This window comes from Delphinus delphis, unplaced genomic scaffold, assembly GCF_949987515.2.
Source record: "Delphinus delphis unplaced genomic scaffold, mDelDel1.2 scaffold_424, whole genome shotgun sequence".
In the NCBI taxonomy this organism is placed as follows: domain Eukaryota; kingdom Metazoa; phylum Chordata; class Mammalia; order Artiodactyla; family Delphinidae; genus Delphinus; species Delphinus delphis.
The window spans coordinates 20,066-38,333 of NW_027193045.1; the positions used below are offsets into that span (position 1 = coordinate 20,066).

General features: G+C 54.5%; 1 protein-coding gene across 3 annotated transcripts in view; it reads left to right on the plus strand.

The window, feature by feature from the left end:
* The window catches only part of LOC132419362 (plexin-A4), a 97,587-nt gene that overhangs the window by 14,823 nt on the left and 64,496 nt on the right, over positions 1-18,268 (plus strand). For all 3 annotated transcript variants that reach the window (XR_011246345.1, XM_069540398.1, XM_060003285.1), the window contains exons 5-8: positions 51-165; positions 11,199-11,399; positions 16,547-16,643; positions 17,031-17,221. Coding sequence is in view for 2 of the 3 variants with exons in the window: in XM_069540398.1 (XP_069396499.1) it covers positions 51-165; positions 11,199-11,399; positions 16,547-16,643; positions 17,031-17,221 (604 nt within the window). In the remaining variant the exon portion in view is untranslated. The remainder of the gene's footprint in view (positions 1-50; positions 166-11,198; positions 11,400-16,546; positions 16,644-17,030; positions 17,222-18,268) is intronic.

The following is an 18,268-nucleotide window of genomic DNA, read 5'->3' on the forward strand; positions in this document are numbered from 1 at the left end:
TTGGTTCATGCAGGTTCTCTGATGTGTGCCTCTTCCTCCTCTGTGCCCAGGTGCCTGTCCTGCGTGGAGAGCCCATACCGCTGCCACTGGTGTAAATACCGGCATGTCTGCACCCATGACCCCAAGACTTGCTCCTTCCAGGAAGGCCGGGTGAGGCTGCCTGAGGTAGGTCCCGCAGCCAGAGCCGTGAGTGCTGCTTTCTGTGAGCGTGGGACACGCAGGCAGTTCTTCCCTTAAGAAGAGAAAACAAAGGCAAATCCCGCAGGACCACCCCCTTGCTCCCCAGCCCCGACTCTTAAGGGATCGCTTCACGAAAGCAGTAAACAAGCAAAACTCTGAGCTCTGGGTCAGTCCTGGGGGTTCAGTTACCAGACAGAGGTGCATTCCAGGTCACTCCGTCCAGCAGGACCCTCTACACACCAGGTGAGTTCCAGAACAATCCCAGAGAGGGGTGTGTGTGTGTGTGTGTGTGTCCTAGAAATAATTATAAGTACACAGCAGGACTGTGTACAGACTGCTCAGCGGTCCCTCAGAGCACTGTCGACAGAGCAGAACTGAGATCAAAGAAGTCAAGTTGAGTAAAAGGGAGAGAAAGATAAGAATGAGAGGGTGGTCACTAACCTGAGGGTGGTTTTCAAAGTGTGGTCCCCAGATCAGCAGCAGCAGCATCTTCATCACCTGGGACCTTGTCAGAGATGCAAAATGTCCCTCTCCACCAGCTGGGTGACCCCTCGGGGCTGCGGTCAGCACTGTGTGATTCTGCTGCACAGACCAGTCTGCAAATCACTGACACAGAGTCAGCCTCCGTGGCTAAGACACTGTTTCTGTTCCGTCCTGATCTTTAGTCTTATCCTTGAAAACTCTTCATCACCATAATAGAAATACTCTATGCCTATGTTGTTTCCTCTCTGAAATTGTAAGTTTGTGGGCAAAGGCCTCAAGGCTAATGGGTGTAAACACATTTTGGAAAAGTCTGCTGTTGTTCAAACATTATGGTGCTTGTGTGACTCCAACCGCTGGGCCAGTAGTTCTGAACAGAGTGGTTTAGAATGCTGTTGCTGAGAATAGGAAGATAGAGAGGTGATATATCTATATCTATATCTATCTATATCTATATCTGTATCTATATCTATATCTGTATCGTGTTGGTTAGACCCCACTGAATGCAAGGACAGGGCACTCTCTCAGCCAACGCTGGACTCAGACTCCAACATCTCTCCTACCCCCAAGTCTTGGGTGTACCTTCCAGCCCCCTTCACACAGCCCCACAGGTGCCATGCCCATGTGGCAAAGCCATAACTGAGAGCAGGGAACTGTCCAGGTGCAGAAAGCATAAGGGCTGTTTGGGGGACTGGATGGGGCATGGTGAGAACAGAGAGGCCCACCCCCAGACTCCCACCCCACTAGGAACCCTAACTTAGGCCAAACCCTTAATGGCAGGAGGGAAGCTGTCTTGTCTCTGAAAGGGAGGAGCGAAGGACACCTCACCACCAGCATCTGCTGCGTTGAGCTCTCCTCCCCCAGGAAAAGACTGAAGTGTGTCTGGCGATGAGAAATTTCCAGCCCCGGATCCCACTTTCCCAAGCGCCGGTGGCTGAGCAGGAGCTCTCAGGGTAGAATGGGCAGAGCAATCCTTTGCGGAGGGAAAGACAAGGAATGGTGAGGTTGTCAAGGGGAGAGAACGCTCCCAATTGGGTGGGGGGGACAAGAGGGGCAAAAGAGACAGAAAAAGCAGAAATTTGAGAACCTCATTCAAGGTAATTAAATGATTAGGAGCCTTTGAGATCCACCAGATCCCTCAGGTGTCTCTGCTTTCCTTTTATTCCTGGGCCTCTCCACACAGGAAATCCCTGCTAGATACACCAGCCTGGAAAGCTGGAGAGAGCCTGAGAACCTCTTTCTTTCTGCTCCCATCAAGTCACTTGTAGGTTTCAGACCAGAACAAGAAGAGGCTATGGAAGTCTCTAGACACAGGCCCTCTGCCTCTGCGATGGGGTCTGTCTATGGCTGGGAACAGCTGCTCTGAATTCGTAATCCGAAAAAGAGACCCAGACCTAGATTATCCCTTCATAGGGAAAGGGAGGAAAGGGGTTATGTCTTGGCTTTAAGTAGGAATGTGAATCTAATTTTTAATGTGTCAATTCTCTGCTTCTTTTTTTTTAACTAAGACAAAGTGGAGCTAAAGCTAACAGGACAGACAGGGGTCTGACAGCCAAGGGGCACACCTTGGCATGAAGACCCTGACGAAAGGCTGTACATTCTCGGGACTTCCCTGGTGGTCCAGCAGTTGAGACTTCACGCCCCCAGTGCAGGGGGCCTGGGTTCAGTCCCTGGTTGGGGAGCTAGATCCTGCATGCATGCTGCAACTAAGAGCCCACGTGCGCAACTGAAAGATCCCGCGTGCCCCAACTAAGACCTGGCGCAGCCAGACAAATAAATAAATAAAATATTTTAAAAAAAAGAAATTTAAAAGAAGGCTATCCATTCTCCTCAATCCTGGGCCTTTGTCTTGGGGTGCAGGGTCAGAAGCAGAAGAAGGGCTGGTTGACCCACCCAACCAGGGGCTAAGAGCCCAGGAAGCACCTCTTCTTATGTTGTTCAGAAACCTACAAGTAACTTGATGGCAGTGGAGACAAAGAGGTTCTCAGGCTCTCTCCAGCTTTCCAGGCTGGTGTATGTGGCAGGGATTTCCTGTGTGGAGAGGCCGGAGAATAAAATGAAAACAGAGACAATTGAGCTCTCTGGTGGATCTCAAAGGGCCCTAATCATTTAATGACCTTGAAGGAGGTTTTCAAATTTCTGCCTTTTCTGTCTTGTTTGCCCCTCTTGTCCCAACTTTCTTTCTTTTAAATATGTAAAAGCAGCTGGCATCTGCTGCTCAGAAAGAGGAAAAAAACCTAGAAAAGAATAAAACAATAGCCCACCACGTTTCCCAGTGCAATTCAGGGATCTGCATAAAAGAATAATGTCTTCAGGTGCCCAGACTGCAAGCCAGGTACAGCACCCATGTGCACCTGGTGGTGGCAGAGGTCACTGGGGATTCACAGAACCTCAGAGGGTGTGGTGCCAGGGTCCCCAGAAGAGGAAGAAGCCTGGAGGAACGTGACGGATGGAGGGATGTGAAGAAGGACACACCCACCGCTGTGGCCCCACCGCCAACTCTTTCCATTTTACATGAGCCCTTTTACCGGGAGCCTGGCGAGCATCACAGTGACAGGTATCTTGGAATCGCCGTGCCTCCCTTATCACTTCACTGAATGGAATTAACTTCGGCTTCTCTTTTTCTTGGATGCTTATTTATTCTAAGAGAAGGAAGTCTTTTTTTTTTTTTTTTTTTTTTTTTTTGCGGTACGCCGGCCTCTCACTGTTATGGCCTCTCCCGCTGCGGAGCACAGGCTCCGGACGCGCAGGCTTAGCGGCCGTGGCTCACGGGCCCAGCCGCTCCACAGCACGTGGGATCCTCCCGGAGCGGGGCACGAACCCGCGTCCCCTGCATCGGCAGGCGGACTCTCAACCACTGCGCCACCAGGGAAGCCCGAGAAGGAAGTCTTAAGGCTGTACTCCTGGTCCACAGTTGGAGGCTGCATTCTACCCAGCTCAATAATGGACCATTTTGAATATAACACAGAGGAGAGGCCAGAGTCGACCACCTCATGATGGTTGTTGTAGCAGCGTCTTCCTGGAGATAAGGGGAAAAGAAGTAAATAAATATTTGTGGACTGTTGTCTGAGTCCAGCCATTGCAGGTCAGCGGAAGAAGGTCATATTGTCCTCAGAGCTTAAAAAAAAAGCCCCGGCTGCTAACAGAAATATAATGATCTTTTTTTAATGTCGTTGCTTTGTTGTCTATATTTTTGTTTCTGGGAAGAGCTGGTAACAGGAATAAGGGGTAACGAAGAAAATTACACCTCTGAACGGTGACTTTGTAGAAGCCCCAGGCACAAGTGTCCCCTCTCCATGCCAGGGGAAGAGCTTATTCATGGCATGATCCTCTGTAGCACTGTTACAGGTCACCTCTCATCCTACGTTACCCACGTCTTGCACATTTCCCATATGCGGGGCATTGTGGGAGGTTGAAAGGTGTGTAAGAGATCTGTAGATCTGTATTTAGAGACGTGTAAAATGGGACCATTGGTCCACATGATTGCTGAAGTTCTGTCATTATCAGTGGAAATAATCTGGAGAGCACCAAAGTGAAATCCACGCCCAAGAAGCGGTCTTACTGGGTGAGTGTCCAAGTGTGGCCTAGGTCTCCCAGTTCTGCCCAATAGGGGGGCTCACACAGCCTCAGGCCTGGAGCTCCCCTGGACTTCCAGACCCAGACTCACCCTGGGAATGAAGGGGAGACCCAGGCCCAGCGGTTCTCTGGAAGTCCCTAGGTTTTCATTTGCTTTCAACCTTTGAGTGTGGGGATGCAGACAGAGGCCTTTTGTTAGCCAAGAGGGAGGCTGCCAGGTGGCCCTCCAACTCCCCGGCAGCATCCTGTATCCCTGGGAAGGCTTTCATCCGGGCGTCTTCCAGTTTCAACACTGGCTTTGTTGACTATCACCAGGCATGTTGAATTACCTCTTTTTTTTCCCCCGAACAAAGAGTGCATTCAGGTGAAGTTATTGGTCTGGAACAGAGAACTGGTCAATCACTGTTGTTATTATATTAATGGCAAGTATTCTCGAGTAATTACAATTATTAGAAATAGAACGCCCAATAACATATGTTGTTTATAGGCACTAGATTCCAGTTACAAAGAATGATTTTGTTTCAACTAATGATGACATTGTGATAACAGCCCTGGGTCTTTAGATCTGCTGCCAGATCCTGGGTACCAAAGAGAAGAGGGAGAGAAAGGCGAGGGAAGGCTGAAGTGGGACCGCAGAGTCCTTTCAGTCCTGTTCTCCCAGTATCAGCTGAGACCCCTGGCTTCCCACTGGAATGGACTTTCACCGGGGCAGCCATGAACAGGGCCACGCTCTCACCTCCACCAGGCGGGAGGGACCACTGGTCTCCCAGTGGCTTTGGAATCCCCAGGCTCCTCTGCTGGGTGGCCTGAGCCCCCCATCAGGCCCACACACTTAATAACAGTGATCCTTGGCAAACAAAGGCGAACTTCCACGGAAAAGCCAATCCACTGAGAAGAATTTATCCTCGCTGGACTATTTTGCTGTTATTTCTCATCTAACCTGAAAAGCAAAGTGAGCTGCGGCTGAAGCTGCACTCTCTGGACTCCAGGCGGGATGGGCTTCGCGAGGAAGCCGAGGCACATCTGGCGCGTTAAATACAGGCTCACAGAGGAAGTTCCTGCAGCCCCTCTCTTCTTGAAGTTCAACCAGAGTGTTTACTCCAGAGAACAATTGTAAGATCAGAAGAGGCAAAATGAATTCTATTTGATTTCCAAAGCTGTGTTTGAACGTTTCTCCCCAAATCCCCTACCACCCCGATACCGCTGAGTTGAATCTGTTGCCAGGACGGGTATCAGGAAATCTGCTGATCCCAAGGTCAGTCCTCCCTGGGACTCAAGCGCTGGCAAAGCAGGGGAAGTCCGGGCCCCGGGACAGCTGCTGAAATGAGCCCCATGCCTAGAGACAGGGCAGGCCAAGGGCATTTATCCCCAACTGGACTTGAAGGAGATCAGGCCAGCCCACCTCGTCAGCGATTCAGCTCCCCTTCTTACCGTCCTCTGGGATCCAACCGGAGGGAACAAAAGCACCCTTGCCATGCCCTTCACCCTCCTTTGAGAAAACGAAGCCAAACCCCTGTGCGCAGGTATTCCATTACTGGGTTGCCATCTCTGCACTCAACTGCACTTTCCATCAATCTCAGCTGCCCTTCCCCCACTTAAGATTATGGGTATTTCCTTTTTGTATTATTACTTTGCTCTCTCCATAAACCAGCCCATCGTAGATCACGTTAATGGCATAAACTTGGGGAACAGCAAAGAAAATATATGGTGCGTTGCATTTTTGTACTGGGCACCATGGGTCTGAGAAGGTGAGTGTAAATTTGGGGGGTTGGTTGCGGCTAGTGCTAACTTGTCTTTGGAATTGATGGGGGCTGAGGTGACGTGGGGGGAGGGGTGAACTGCAATTTACTTATCCCTTAGCTGCCCCTCCGTGCTGCCCCTACCCAGCTCCCCCCAGCCTTGCGGTAACAACTGAGAGAATTAGAGCCCTCATCTTGTAAACACACTAGGGACTGTAAATCCACAGCCCACCACCCCCTCCCGAGGAAGCACCAGCCCTGAAGGCAGCTTTTCCTCTCCCAGCTGGGCAGCATTCTTTATGTCGTGTTCAATTATTTAAATATGCAATGAAACCTCTGTATAAAGCAGCCACCGACATGCTGGACGTGGTAGATGGAAAGGCATCTTTTTTGCTCTCATATGTTGATACTCCCCCTGCAATTAGTGGTGCTGTCTTTACTTCTGTGTGCATTTCAGTGGAAACCAAAATATGCACAGGGCTAGACGATGGGCCTGGAGCCCGCTGGAACCACTTTCTGAAAGCCAAGACGTTTAAAGATCTTCTTGTACCTCAAGCCACCCTTCTCCCCAACCTCAGCCCATTCTCAGGACTGCAGAACATAGCCATGGGCAAAACAGACTCCAAGCGAATCTGGTTCTTATTGTATGCATTTGTCTCCAAATAATCTTGCTAAATGCAGGTGTTTTCTACCCTCCAAGAGCTGGCCCTTTCAAATGATTGTTCAGAGAAATATCTTCCTCGAAAAGAGAAGGGCAGTATGTTTTTAAGGAATTCCGTAAGGGGGCTAGATCATCATCTGGGGACAAAAGTCAGTAAGATGATGGTGAGGGTGTTTTGCTCACGGTCACTGTGGGAACTGAGATAATTGGTGTGCTTAATTTCTTTCTCATGGACATGGTGGTGATTATATGTGTTGTGCTATGAAACAAGATAGCACGTGGCAAAATATGTGTAAGGTGATGGAGGTGGTGGGACATGTGCTGCGTTGAAACCTTGTACCCCTTGCACCGTGTTCATTGTGTTAGCTAGGATAACGGTATCATGCACTACCTATGAGAGCCATACCCACCTGTATGACTATGCCAGGTCACAATATACCAGTTATTAAAATACTTCCTTCTTGGTAGGTAAATGGCACTTCCAGGAGACCAACGTACCCTGCAAAGACCCCCACCTCCTCCAGCTGCAGGGGTCGATATTTTGAATACGACGCTTTGAGCTAGTTTAGCAGGCATTGTTTACCCCCATTTTAAAGATGGGAAAACTGAGCCTCAGAAAGGTTATATGAGGATGTGCCCCAGGTCACCTACTGGGTTCATATTAGAATTGGGACCATAAAATTCATGGATTCCAAACCAGCCTCTTCATTTTATGGATGGGGAGACTCAGAGGGTTTGGGGATGTGCCCAAGGCCACGTGGCTGGCTGGTGAAGGTCCTGTCTCAGAGCACGCGGAACCTTCCAGAAGAGGGGACTGCCATTAGAGGAGCAGTGAACAGAACTGGGAACTCCCTAGCCATTCCTGTTGTGTTGGGGCACTCAGAGCTGTTGAAATTGTTGGGCACTGAAGCTTCGAAGGGGTGGATAGGCTGGACCATGAGAATTGTTGGGTGTTTATGGAAAAGCACACAGAGGTGGGGGCAGGGGAGACGGATCCTTGGGAAACGAGGTAGGAAAAGGGAGTAGCTGAGGGACCAGGTGCAGCCTGAGTCAAGGGGGAAGGACGAGGAAAGAACAAACGTTTTTTGAGCACTTGCTCCCTCTGTGCCAGACGCGTCATACATGGTAGTTCATGGACTTCCCCCAAATGACCCTGTAGAGGATGAGTTTTTAATCCCCGTTCGTAGTGAAGCCGAGCAATGTTTAGAGTCCTTTCAAGACTCAAACTAGCAGGAGGAAGATGGACTTGCACTTATACGTATGGGATTCCCAAACCACACTCTTTCTAGTTAAGAAAGCGCAAAGGTGAGGACCACGGCCGAAGTGCTGGGTAACAGGGCCTCAGAGTCATGGAGAAACGTGGAAGTCACTCTGAAATTTCCTGCGAGCATCAGACTCATAGGTGCTTTTGTACCTGGGATCTCAGCATGAGGCTGGGCAGGGTCTGGGGAGATGGGGTGAGAGGAGGGGGCAGCACAGTGGCAATGGTCCCTTTATGCCTTGTTGTCTAGGGGAAAATGGCCATTTTACATTTCAATTAGGAGAGACACCGGGGTCAGTCAGCAGCGCCACCAGAGGAAAATGGGCCCAGCCCAGCCCTGGGCCTCTCCAATTATTATTAATGAACTTAGTCTCCGAGTGGCCAACCTTTTTATATGCAAACTAGGCCATTAAGGGGCCACTGGCAATCAGGACTCACTACAGAACTCATAACAAGCCCCAGTGAGAATCTTACAGGGGGAAGGAGAGAGGCTTAGCTTCCATCCTGGACCAGAATCGGTCCAGCCCCTAGGCGAGGTTCCAGCTCACCACAGGAGGGTTTCGAAGCCCCCTGGCCCCCAGCTCCTCTCTGGGAAATCCTGGCCCACCATCCCATCCTAAGGTGGTCCTACTGCCAGTAGGAACTTGCCTCTTTCATTAAGAGGAGGAAATATGGCGGGTTGGCGTGGGAGTTCTTCAGCTGCCAGCACATCTGTTGACACTGAACCAATGTTTTTCCTCTCCCTGGCTTGGTTTCTCCTTTGCAAAGTAGAAGGGACCCTTGGGTTGGTTCAGAGGACTCTCAGATTCAGACACCCTCAGCGTACCTTTCTTGAGCTGCCGTATTTTCCTGTGGGACTTGGGGATGAGAGATCCCAGCTCTTCTGCTCTTACTCGCAATGCAACCCTAGACGCAGCTTGTAGCAGGAGGCAAGGTCAGGCTGTGCATGCTTTAGGAGAGGGACAGCTGCCAGGTCTTCGGCGGGAGGGAAGAGCGGGGTCAGGACTGGCCCGGCCCCTCTGGCTCACAGCTCGCCACTTGTCATCCGTCTTCTCTCCTGAGTCCCCAACATCACACATCGGCCTCTCCAGCCCGAGCTTCATCCTTTTCACAAAATCGCTCTTTTCTTCTACGTGTCCCGAGTTCTCATCTTGCCGGAGCAGGGGGATGAGATGCCAGCAGAGGCAAGGGCACGGGATGGAACTATAAGATTCTCGCTCCACGTGGGACCTCGTGGTCCTTGGAGACCCACACGATCTAGAGCCTCAAGGCCACAGGCAGGGTTCAGGCCGTGTCCTCTGTCCCCTCCCCCTCCTGCTGGCCTGCCTCCCTGCTGCTCTTCTTTGTTTTATTTATTTTAAACTGCGCCAGAATACACATATCATAAAATTTACTATCTTAACCAGTTGTATGTGTACAGTTTAGTGGCAATAAGTACATACATTCACGTGTGGTACAGCCATAGCCACCATCCATCTCCAAAACTCTATTCATCTTTCCCAACTGAAACTCTGCACCCGTTAAACCCTAACTCCCCCTTCTCCCGTGCTCCAGAAACCACTCTTCTACCTTCTGTCTCTGTGAATGTGACTACCCTGGGTACCTCCTATGAGAGGAATCCATGGGTGAATTTTCAAGATTCACCCGTGACTTAGCGTGTGTTTAAATTCCTTTTTGAGGCTGAATCGTATTCCATTGCATGTATGTATCACATTTCGCTTATCCATTCATCTGCGAGGGCACCTCCGTTGCTTCCACCTTTTGGCTGTGTGAGTACTGCTGCCCTGAGCATATGGGCATCAAGTATCTCTTCGAGACCCTGCTTTCAGCTCTTTTGGATGCAAACTCAGAAGTGGAATTGCTGGGTCTGCTGCTCCCCCGTTTAGCCATTCAGGATAAAGGCGTGGATAGCCTGGAGGAGAGGAGGGCATTCATTTAATGGGCCTGGGGTGCTTCCCTAAAGCAAGGCTACAGGGTAATCGGGAAGAACAGAGGTGAGACCACCCAAATCATGGACTCAGGACTGGTTAGAGCTGAATGGGGCCTTGGATGCCACCCAATTGACAGATGAGGTAGCTGAGTCTCAAAGTGGGGATTGATGCGTGGTGAGCTCAGGGTTCCACAGCTCGTCAGAAGCTCAGCGGCCCTAGAGCTCTTCTCCCTCCAGCTTTCAGTGACCGGGGGGCTCATGTTTGTTTTCAGACCCCGGGGGGGGACAGCCGCCGGGTGCCTGATTGCCTGGGGCCCCTCCCATCTGCCCTTCCCCTGGCCTCCTTTCTGCCTTACTTTGCTGGGGAAGAGGGCTGAGGTCAGGGGGGCCCCTGAGAGTCAGCAGTGAGCCCACGGGGCAGTGTCCTCATGAAGGATGTGTGAGCCATGCTTTTGTCCATCTACCTGCCCAGAAGCCGTCTGTCTGGTGGGCATGCCCCAAACAGTGCCACAGGGGGAGGAATCTGGGGCTGGTGGGACCTGCCTGGCCCGGGGCCTCACTCCTGTCCATGCAGCTCCTGTGAATCCAGCCACACGCCAGCTCCCACCTCCCAGCAGGGCAGAGCACCGTGCTCCTTATTTGACCCCATTCTCCCCCCAGCCCTCCCTGAACAGAGCTGATTGCCCCAGCGAAAAGGGGCCCAGTGATCCATTTCCTCCATGCCCGAATGTGTTCAGAGGCCCCCCTTGGCTCGGGGACGAGCAGCTGGAGGGGACGCAGAGTGTACCTGCTCTGAGGGGCATGTTCTTGGGGGCCGGCCATCCCCGGAGCTCAGTCAGAAGCTTCTGGATTTCAAAGGTCTCTGGGGCTCATTGCAGAACATTCCCAAATGCCTTATGGAAGGTCCTCCCACCCCTTCCAGACTCACATTCCAGAGCCTCGGCCCAGGGCTTGTGTCACTGTGTAGCTGCTCGCTTGGGCACCTCTGTCCCAGCTCTTGGCAGCCCGGAACTGAGGCAAAGCGGTCTTCAGCCCAAAGTGGGACAGGACGCCCAGCCAGCAGGGTCAGTCTGCTAGGGGAGGAGGGTGCTGAGAGGGGAGGGACCGCTGGGAGTCTGGACCAGAGGGTCTGGGGCGCATTGAAAAAGAAGCTGACGAGGGCAGGGGACGAGCTCTGTGAGGAGGGGCCTCAAGGTGGGGATGCCGGGACCCGGCTGGCTCAGTCTCACTGCCTCCTCCACGGTGGTCGGGGGTGGGCAGCAGCGCCGAGGGCCGTGCGTGGGGAGTCCTGGGGAGGGTGGAGTCTGAGAACATCTGGGTGATACCAGGGGCTTCCCGCAGCCCTACCTGAGCCTCACTGTCTGTCCCCAGGACTGCCCGCAGCTGCTGCGAGTGGACAAGATCCTGGTGCCCGTGGAGGTGATCAAGCCCATCACCCTCAAGGCCAAGAACCTCCCCCAGCCGCAGTCGGGGCAGCGCGGGTACGAGTGCGTCCTCAGCATCCAGGGCAGCGAGCAGAGGGTGCCCGCCCTGCGCTTCAACAGCTCCAGCGTGCAGTGCCAGAACACCTCTGTGAGTGCCCGCCCCATGTGCCCACCCGCCGGGCGCTCTCCTAGGGTCAGGACTGCCCCGAATCCCCACAGAACCGCTCAGCTCCCCCCGACAACTGCTTCCTCCAACCCTGCTAGCCCGGCCCAGTCCCCCAAGTGTCTGCCTGTAGGTGTGGCCCTGTCGTGGTGACCCAGCAGGGGCTGCGGTGCAAGGGGCTTTGGGGCCCGCCTTGGGGCCGCTGAGCGCTCTTTGTGGGCAGATGTATTTACAGGGCGTGCCCATCCTCCTTCCTGAGAGCCACTCTGGAAACCCTGGGTCCTGACTTCCTACCAGGGCTGACCTGGGGGCCTCATGTGAGCCCACAAAGGCGCACCTCGGCCTGTACAGCCACACAGAGGCTGTTTCCCAGCACACGAGGCTTCTGAGACAGACCAGCCCCTGCAAAAGGAGCCTTGGAACAGGAAGGAGCCCCCCGGGGCTGTGCTGTGTAGATCGGCACAAACCCTGCCCAGTATTTAGAAATCCAGGTTGGGTCCATGCTGGACCAGCAACGGGTCAGCAGCCCCCTGCGGCCAGCAGCCTTCGCCTTGTCCCTGGTCACCACACAGTGTGCCCTAACAGTGCGCCCCTGCCTGCCAGCTCCCCCGCTGGCCCCGTGGCCTTCCCAGCCCCGGCTCTGCTCTCCCTCATTCTCTCTTTCTGGGCTATTGCTGTGCACCCAGATGCTCAGAGACTAACAGACTTAAAGACTCGTAACATTTTCAAGCGATGTGAAACCCACCTTCTTCTTCACTGTGCAGAGGAGAAACCGGAGGCCCAGAGTAGGGGCAGGATTGGATTTGTGGGGCTGAGAGTTACATACTTTGGGGGACCTTCTTTAAGAATGAAATACGTCAATACAAATGAGATACGCAGGCAGGCCTTAGGAAGGGCCATGTGGGTGAGTGCAGGGCCCTGAAGCTGGCCCTGAGTCTCCATTGACTTCCAGGGTAACCCACCCTTGCCCCGAGGGTCAGTGACACGCCCAAGGTCACACAGTTCGTGAGTGGCAGGGTCTCACGACCTGTGAGAAATCAAGCCCGCCCCACCACCCTTGATTTTTGGTGGCAGAGGGGGGTCTCAGAGGAGAGCAGAGAAGGAAAAGAGAGACACAGGAGCATTCTGCATGGGGTGACACGGGGCTGGGTGGACAGGCAGGTCACTTCCAGCCCACTATTTGGGGACAGGCCCCGGGCCAATCACTGTAGCCCTCGGGGGCCTGTTGGCAGAGAACAGGGCAGCTCACAGGCAGCAGTTGGAGGAGGGTTAGAAGCAACTGTGGGTATCCGTGGCCTCCTTTAGACAGAGGCTCCAGGAGATGTCAAGTGCTGCTAATAATAGTGCCCAGTCCCGCCCCTCAGTCACTGGCAATCACGGGAGTCAGTGGGCCGCAGGGGACAGCTGGCCAGCTACAGTGCCAGCCATGAGGCCCTAGGGCTCTAGGCCCATCTTCCACCGACCCGCAGTGGCCCCATGGTTTCTCGTCGTGCCCCAATTTACTGCGTGCAAAACAAGGACAGGGAGACCGATAGGGGGTAAATTTTCCCCCTTCCCGCTTTACTGGAACACAGCTGGGAATGGGTCTGCTGAGCCTCTGGGGTCCTGGAGATGGACACAGCATACACTGGTGTCTTACGTTGGTGATAGAATGATAGAACTTTGCAGCAAAAAATCTCAGACAAGGGAATGGTTGGAGGGAAGAGCGTCCAAATTGTACAGAGGTCTTCTCTTTGCTCTAGAAAGTAGGGAGACTGGGGTTCACTCTTTCCCCAGGTGATGAGCAACGTCGTCCAAGAGCTGGGCCACGATGAGCCAGACCTTGACTGAGACACTTAACCTCCTGGCCCATAGGAGCCTGAAACACTCTTCCCCCAGCTCCGGGCTTTGTGCGGATCAACTGCCCACTGATCATAGAGGGCTATATAAATGCTAAGTGGAGCAGAGGTGGGGAGTGGTGGGGGATGCGAGCCAGTGGTCCAGGGTCCCCGGCAGTCCGCCCCTCCCCCTGCAGGATGCAGGTCAAGGGGGAGAGAGGGCATCTCCAGGAAGGAGCGTGACCTCCCTAGAGGGGGGAGGTCAAGGGGTTGGTGGGCAATACTGGGGTTAATGATTTCTGTAATATTTTAGAATTGAGATCTCAGGAATGAGGAGAAGGAGGAAGCAATGCCCAGCATATTTGATCCTTAAAGCCTTTTTTATTTTTCCTTCAGAAAGAAAATGCGTGCACACACACGCACATCTGAGCACATAAGTGTTCTCGTGTGCGTCCATCTCCATGTGTACCAAGTGTCTGGCGCAGAAACACTCAATAAGTGCTGCTGCTATTATTCCACATAAACAGAAACACGGGGAACACAGGTGTATTTTTGCACAGCATCCCCAAGTGCACACACATAGATTCAAATACACGATAATATTCGGGTGCTCATTCTCCGCAGCAGGCACTGTGCCCAGAGCATCGGATGGTTATCTTGAACCCTCCCAACAATCCCGTGAGGTACGCACCGCGTGTAATTCCCACTTTACACGTGGGGAGTCTGAGATTCGGATCCTCTGCCCACATTCACACAGCCGGTCACTGTGGAGCCCCTACACGGCACTACACGTGTGTGCCCGTGTGTGCTCACATGCACACGCACATCTGAATGCATAGATCCTACGGATGTGCACAGACCTCTTCTCACTTCAGCACGCGTGGGAAGACATTCATGTACGCATGCAAAGACGTTCATGCACGCAGACACTCCCATGCATACGTGGGCAGTATGTCTTGCCTTGATCTTGGGGGATCTCAGGTCCTTCCTGAGAGGGGCCTGAAGGTTCTCTTGATCGTCGACCAACACGCCCCTGGTTGCTGCCTGCTGCTTCCACTTTGGGTCCTGGACAGACCCAGGCCTGAGAGGCAGGAGCCTGGCTTCGATGCCGATTTAGGCACCACCAGCATCCCTCCTAGAGGTCGGAGCAGCCTGACACTGGCCCCTGCCACCTTTCCCCCACTGGGGCCTTGGAGGAAGGGGACGGGAAGGATGGGGGCAGTGGAGCTTGGCTAGAGGAGGAAATGGGAAGGGGCGTCTGGAACGGGTTCTCCCCCCATCCCCCCTACACACTTCCCCCTTGGCTGTCCTCTGTCTCCCTGCTGCTAGCAGATGGCAAGGAGCAGCGATTCTCTAACTTTCACAGCACCAGACTCAGAGTACCTAACTGGAAATGCTCCTGTCTCCAGAGGTTCTAGTTCGGCAGGTCTGGGTGGGGCCTTGGAATCTGCATTTAGTAGGCCTCATTCCCCAGCCCCACCCCCATGACTCTGATGAAGGTGGTCCATAGACCACCATGAGAGGGGAAGAGGGTTTTTTTTGAGAAAACTCACGACGACTTGGAACGACCCACCCAGACGCGAAAAACTTAAATCTCTGGGGAGTTGGCTAGTGGGCTTCGTGGCAGAAAGCTTCTGAGTCCCCAGCTGAGTTATGGGATGATCAAAACAAATTCTCCAGTGTTGCTTCTGCAGGGCTAGGGAGCTTCGCTTATTCTGTGGCTCAGCCCAAACCCTGGCCTTGGCCCAGGTGTCATCAGTCTCGAGGGAGATTATACGAGAGTGTGGATGGTACAAGGCAAACCACCGCCATTGTGGGACAGGCACCACATGTGGCTCCCTGGCCTGGGCGTCATCACCAGGGAGTTAGTGAAAACTTCTGGCGTGCTAGGTTAGAGCCCGAAGAAGGCTGGACATACACCCTACTTACGTTTCTGTAGGAGGGCAGCGTCACAGCATGCTCATCATGGAGCACATTCTGTCACTCAGGAATATAGGGCAGGTTCCCAGGTTAAGATGATAACATCTCCTTTAGAAGCCCTACGGATAAGCTACAGAGGCAGAGGCCCTGAGACCCTCCACAGCTGGTGCATTCCCGAGTTTCTGTGCTGCCCTCCCCTCAGTGAAGGAGGGGGCGTCAGTGGCCTGACACAACAGCCACGAGCATCCCCACGGCCCAGCCCCACCAAACTTAAACTCTGCGTTAAAAGAGCCCACTGGCTCTGCAAACACAACTTCAGACCAAGTCTCCTGGACTGAACTCTTCCAAAAAATCGCCCATCCTCAGCCCCTCCTCTGCAGAAAACCTGTCTCAGCTCTGATCCTCCATCTCACCCCCTGTGGTGGGCAGAATCTAGTGGAATAATGAGAAAATCAGGTAGGGATTGGAAAAGCTGCCCAGGGCAGGTTCCAAGCTCCTGCTGCCTGCCCTCCTTCCCCGGGGATAGAGAATGCCTGCTGCAGAAGGCGGACGGGGGCGGGCATACTGGGGGCTGCCTGAGAGGTACCTCCCACTTCCCCCCCTCCCCGCCTTAGCACCGCAGCCCTGTGGGATGGACCCAGCTGGGTGGAACATTAGAGGAGAGCCTGGCAGGGAAGCGGGGCCCAGAGGCAGCTCCCTGCCGCCCCACCATGGGCAGCTGTGGAGCTGGGGCCCCTGCTCTGTCTTGGAGTCTTTGGAGACTTGACCCAGATTCCCAGGTTTGTGCCCTAGGGTGACCTCAGGATTTCCCACCTCACCTCTGAGCTCTCACGCAGTCCTCTTCTGTTAACCCTCAGCCACTCATCCCCTGAAGAGTGCAGCTCCTCCATTGCTTCCCCTCTGCAGCCACTCTCCCTGCCTGCAGATCAGGCTTGGCCAGGCCTCTGGTAAAGCACCCACCTCCCCTGAACGTGTCCTAGAAATTAAAGCTCCCAAATCGCGTTGAGGACTGGCAGGTTCCCCTGGGCAGCCGGGGCGGGAGCAGGCCCTTCTCTCACTAACTTCCCGGGGAGAGCCCAGCTGGCAGGAACAGGCCGCCGCAGAAGGTGGCCAAGCCACTTGCTCAAATCTGCTCTGTGAACCCACATTCCAAATGGGTGTCCCCCCAGGCCTGGCATCTCCCCGCCTTAGCTTCTTGACCCCCTGGTCTGGTCCCCTGAGATGCACGTCCCCACCCTGCCCACCCGTGCTTATGTGTGCTTACACACACACGCCCGCACAGTCTTGGCCTGCCTTTGACCCCGTGCACTCTTGCGGACACCAGGCCGAACATTGGGCCCACCCTAGAAATCTCTGTGACCCAGCTTTCTCCTTTCCTTCCGGTCCTGGCTGCAGTATTCCTACGAAGGGATGGAGATCAACAACCTGCCGGTGAAGCTGACAGTCGTGTGGAACGGGCACTTCAACATTGATAACCCAGCTCAGAACAAAGGTGCGGAAGGAGGGCCCGGGCAGGCCGGGGAGGGGGGAGCAGCTCCCATCGGTGGGCAGTGCCATTCCATCCCCCACCCAAGCCAAGCCCACTCTCCGCGCCTCCCCAGCGCCCTCACTGCTCTGTGACTGCTCGGCGCAGGGCGACGGCTGCTGGGAGTACAGTGGAGGGAGCAGCACGGGCTGGAGGGGGCCCCAGAGACTGAGGGAGGCTCCACCGCCCAGCCACAACCCTCTGCTCAGGCTTTCCCTGCATCCGGAGGGCGGAGGGGACAAGGCTGCCTCATGTCCCATCATCCAGGCCAGCACTGCCCTCCTGGTCCGCACTCCCGGGCCCCTCCCAGCCCCCTGCCCCCACCTCCAAGCCCCCCTTGCCCTTTACCCACAGTTCACCTCTACAAGTGCGGCGCCATGCGTGAGAGCTGCGGGCTGTGCCTCAAGGCGGACCCGGACTTCGAATGCGGCTGGTGCCAGGGCCAGGGCCAGTGTACCCTCCGGCAGCACTGCCCCATCCACGAGAGCCACTGGCTGGAGCTGTCAGGCACCAACAGCAAGTGCACAAACCCCCGCATCACAGAGGTGAGCCATGGTCCGCTGGGCCCGCCGTGGTCTGCTGGGCTCTGTACTGCCATGGGCCGGGCCCTGGGAGCCATGGCTGGCATGGTGTCAGTCACCCCCGTGTCCACCAGGCGCCCAGCTGGCTGCGGGCATCCTCATTTCCCTGCAAATCCGTAGCAGCTTTAGGCTTGGCTCAGAGGCCCTCCCCTCATCAAGGGAGGTCGAGAGCAGAGAGGGTTCGACTGTCCTATGGAGTCTCCGTGTGAGCCGCGTCCAAGAGGACTCGTGGTCCTCGACACCCCTTCCTTGTCTCCAGGAGTCCTGGTGGCAAGGCCATGAAGGTCCATCGGCTGCGGCCTCATTAAGCAGTCAGCCTGTGGGTGGAGGCTGCCTGGGGTCAAGGGCGTGGAGCCCAGCCCCGGAGAGGTGGAGCAGGGGAACAGAGGGACGCGGGCCCGTGGAACGGAGCCGTGAGGGGCGGGGCAGACGGGGGATCACAGAGAACAGCGTTTGAATCCCAGCTCCATTTGCTAATCCCAAGTAATTGTTGGGTCCCCTGCGACTACTTCATCTCCACCTCCAGGCCTCAGCTTGCTCACCCGTGCCCTGGGTCGAAGCATCCACCTCACAGGGGAGTGACAAGGATTCCATGAGCGAACCCATGCAAGATGCCTGGCTGCGTGCCCAGCCCGTGGGGGTCTCATCACCCTCCGCCTCCTCGTTGATCACTGACAGTGTTAAAATCATTTTTAAATCCCGTGTCTAAGCCCATCGCTGCCCTGGTGTCTTCACCTCCACACTCCCGGCACGAAGACCCTCTAAGGTCCCCCGCACCCGGGCTGGAATCCCTTGCTCCATTCATAAAATAAGGGAAAGACGTGCGTGTCTCAGCTACGGGACGGTGTCTGACACGTCTGCACCTGGGGCCCAGCACTTCGCTCATTGCAGGTGCTCAGTGCCTCCTTGCCATGGTTGATGCTGCTGGTGATAATGCCACGGGAGGACAGAGGGAAGATGAGGCGGAAGCTCAGTCCATCCATCCGTAGTGAGGGGATGCTGGGCAGCCAG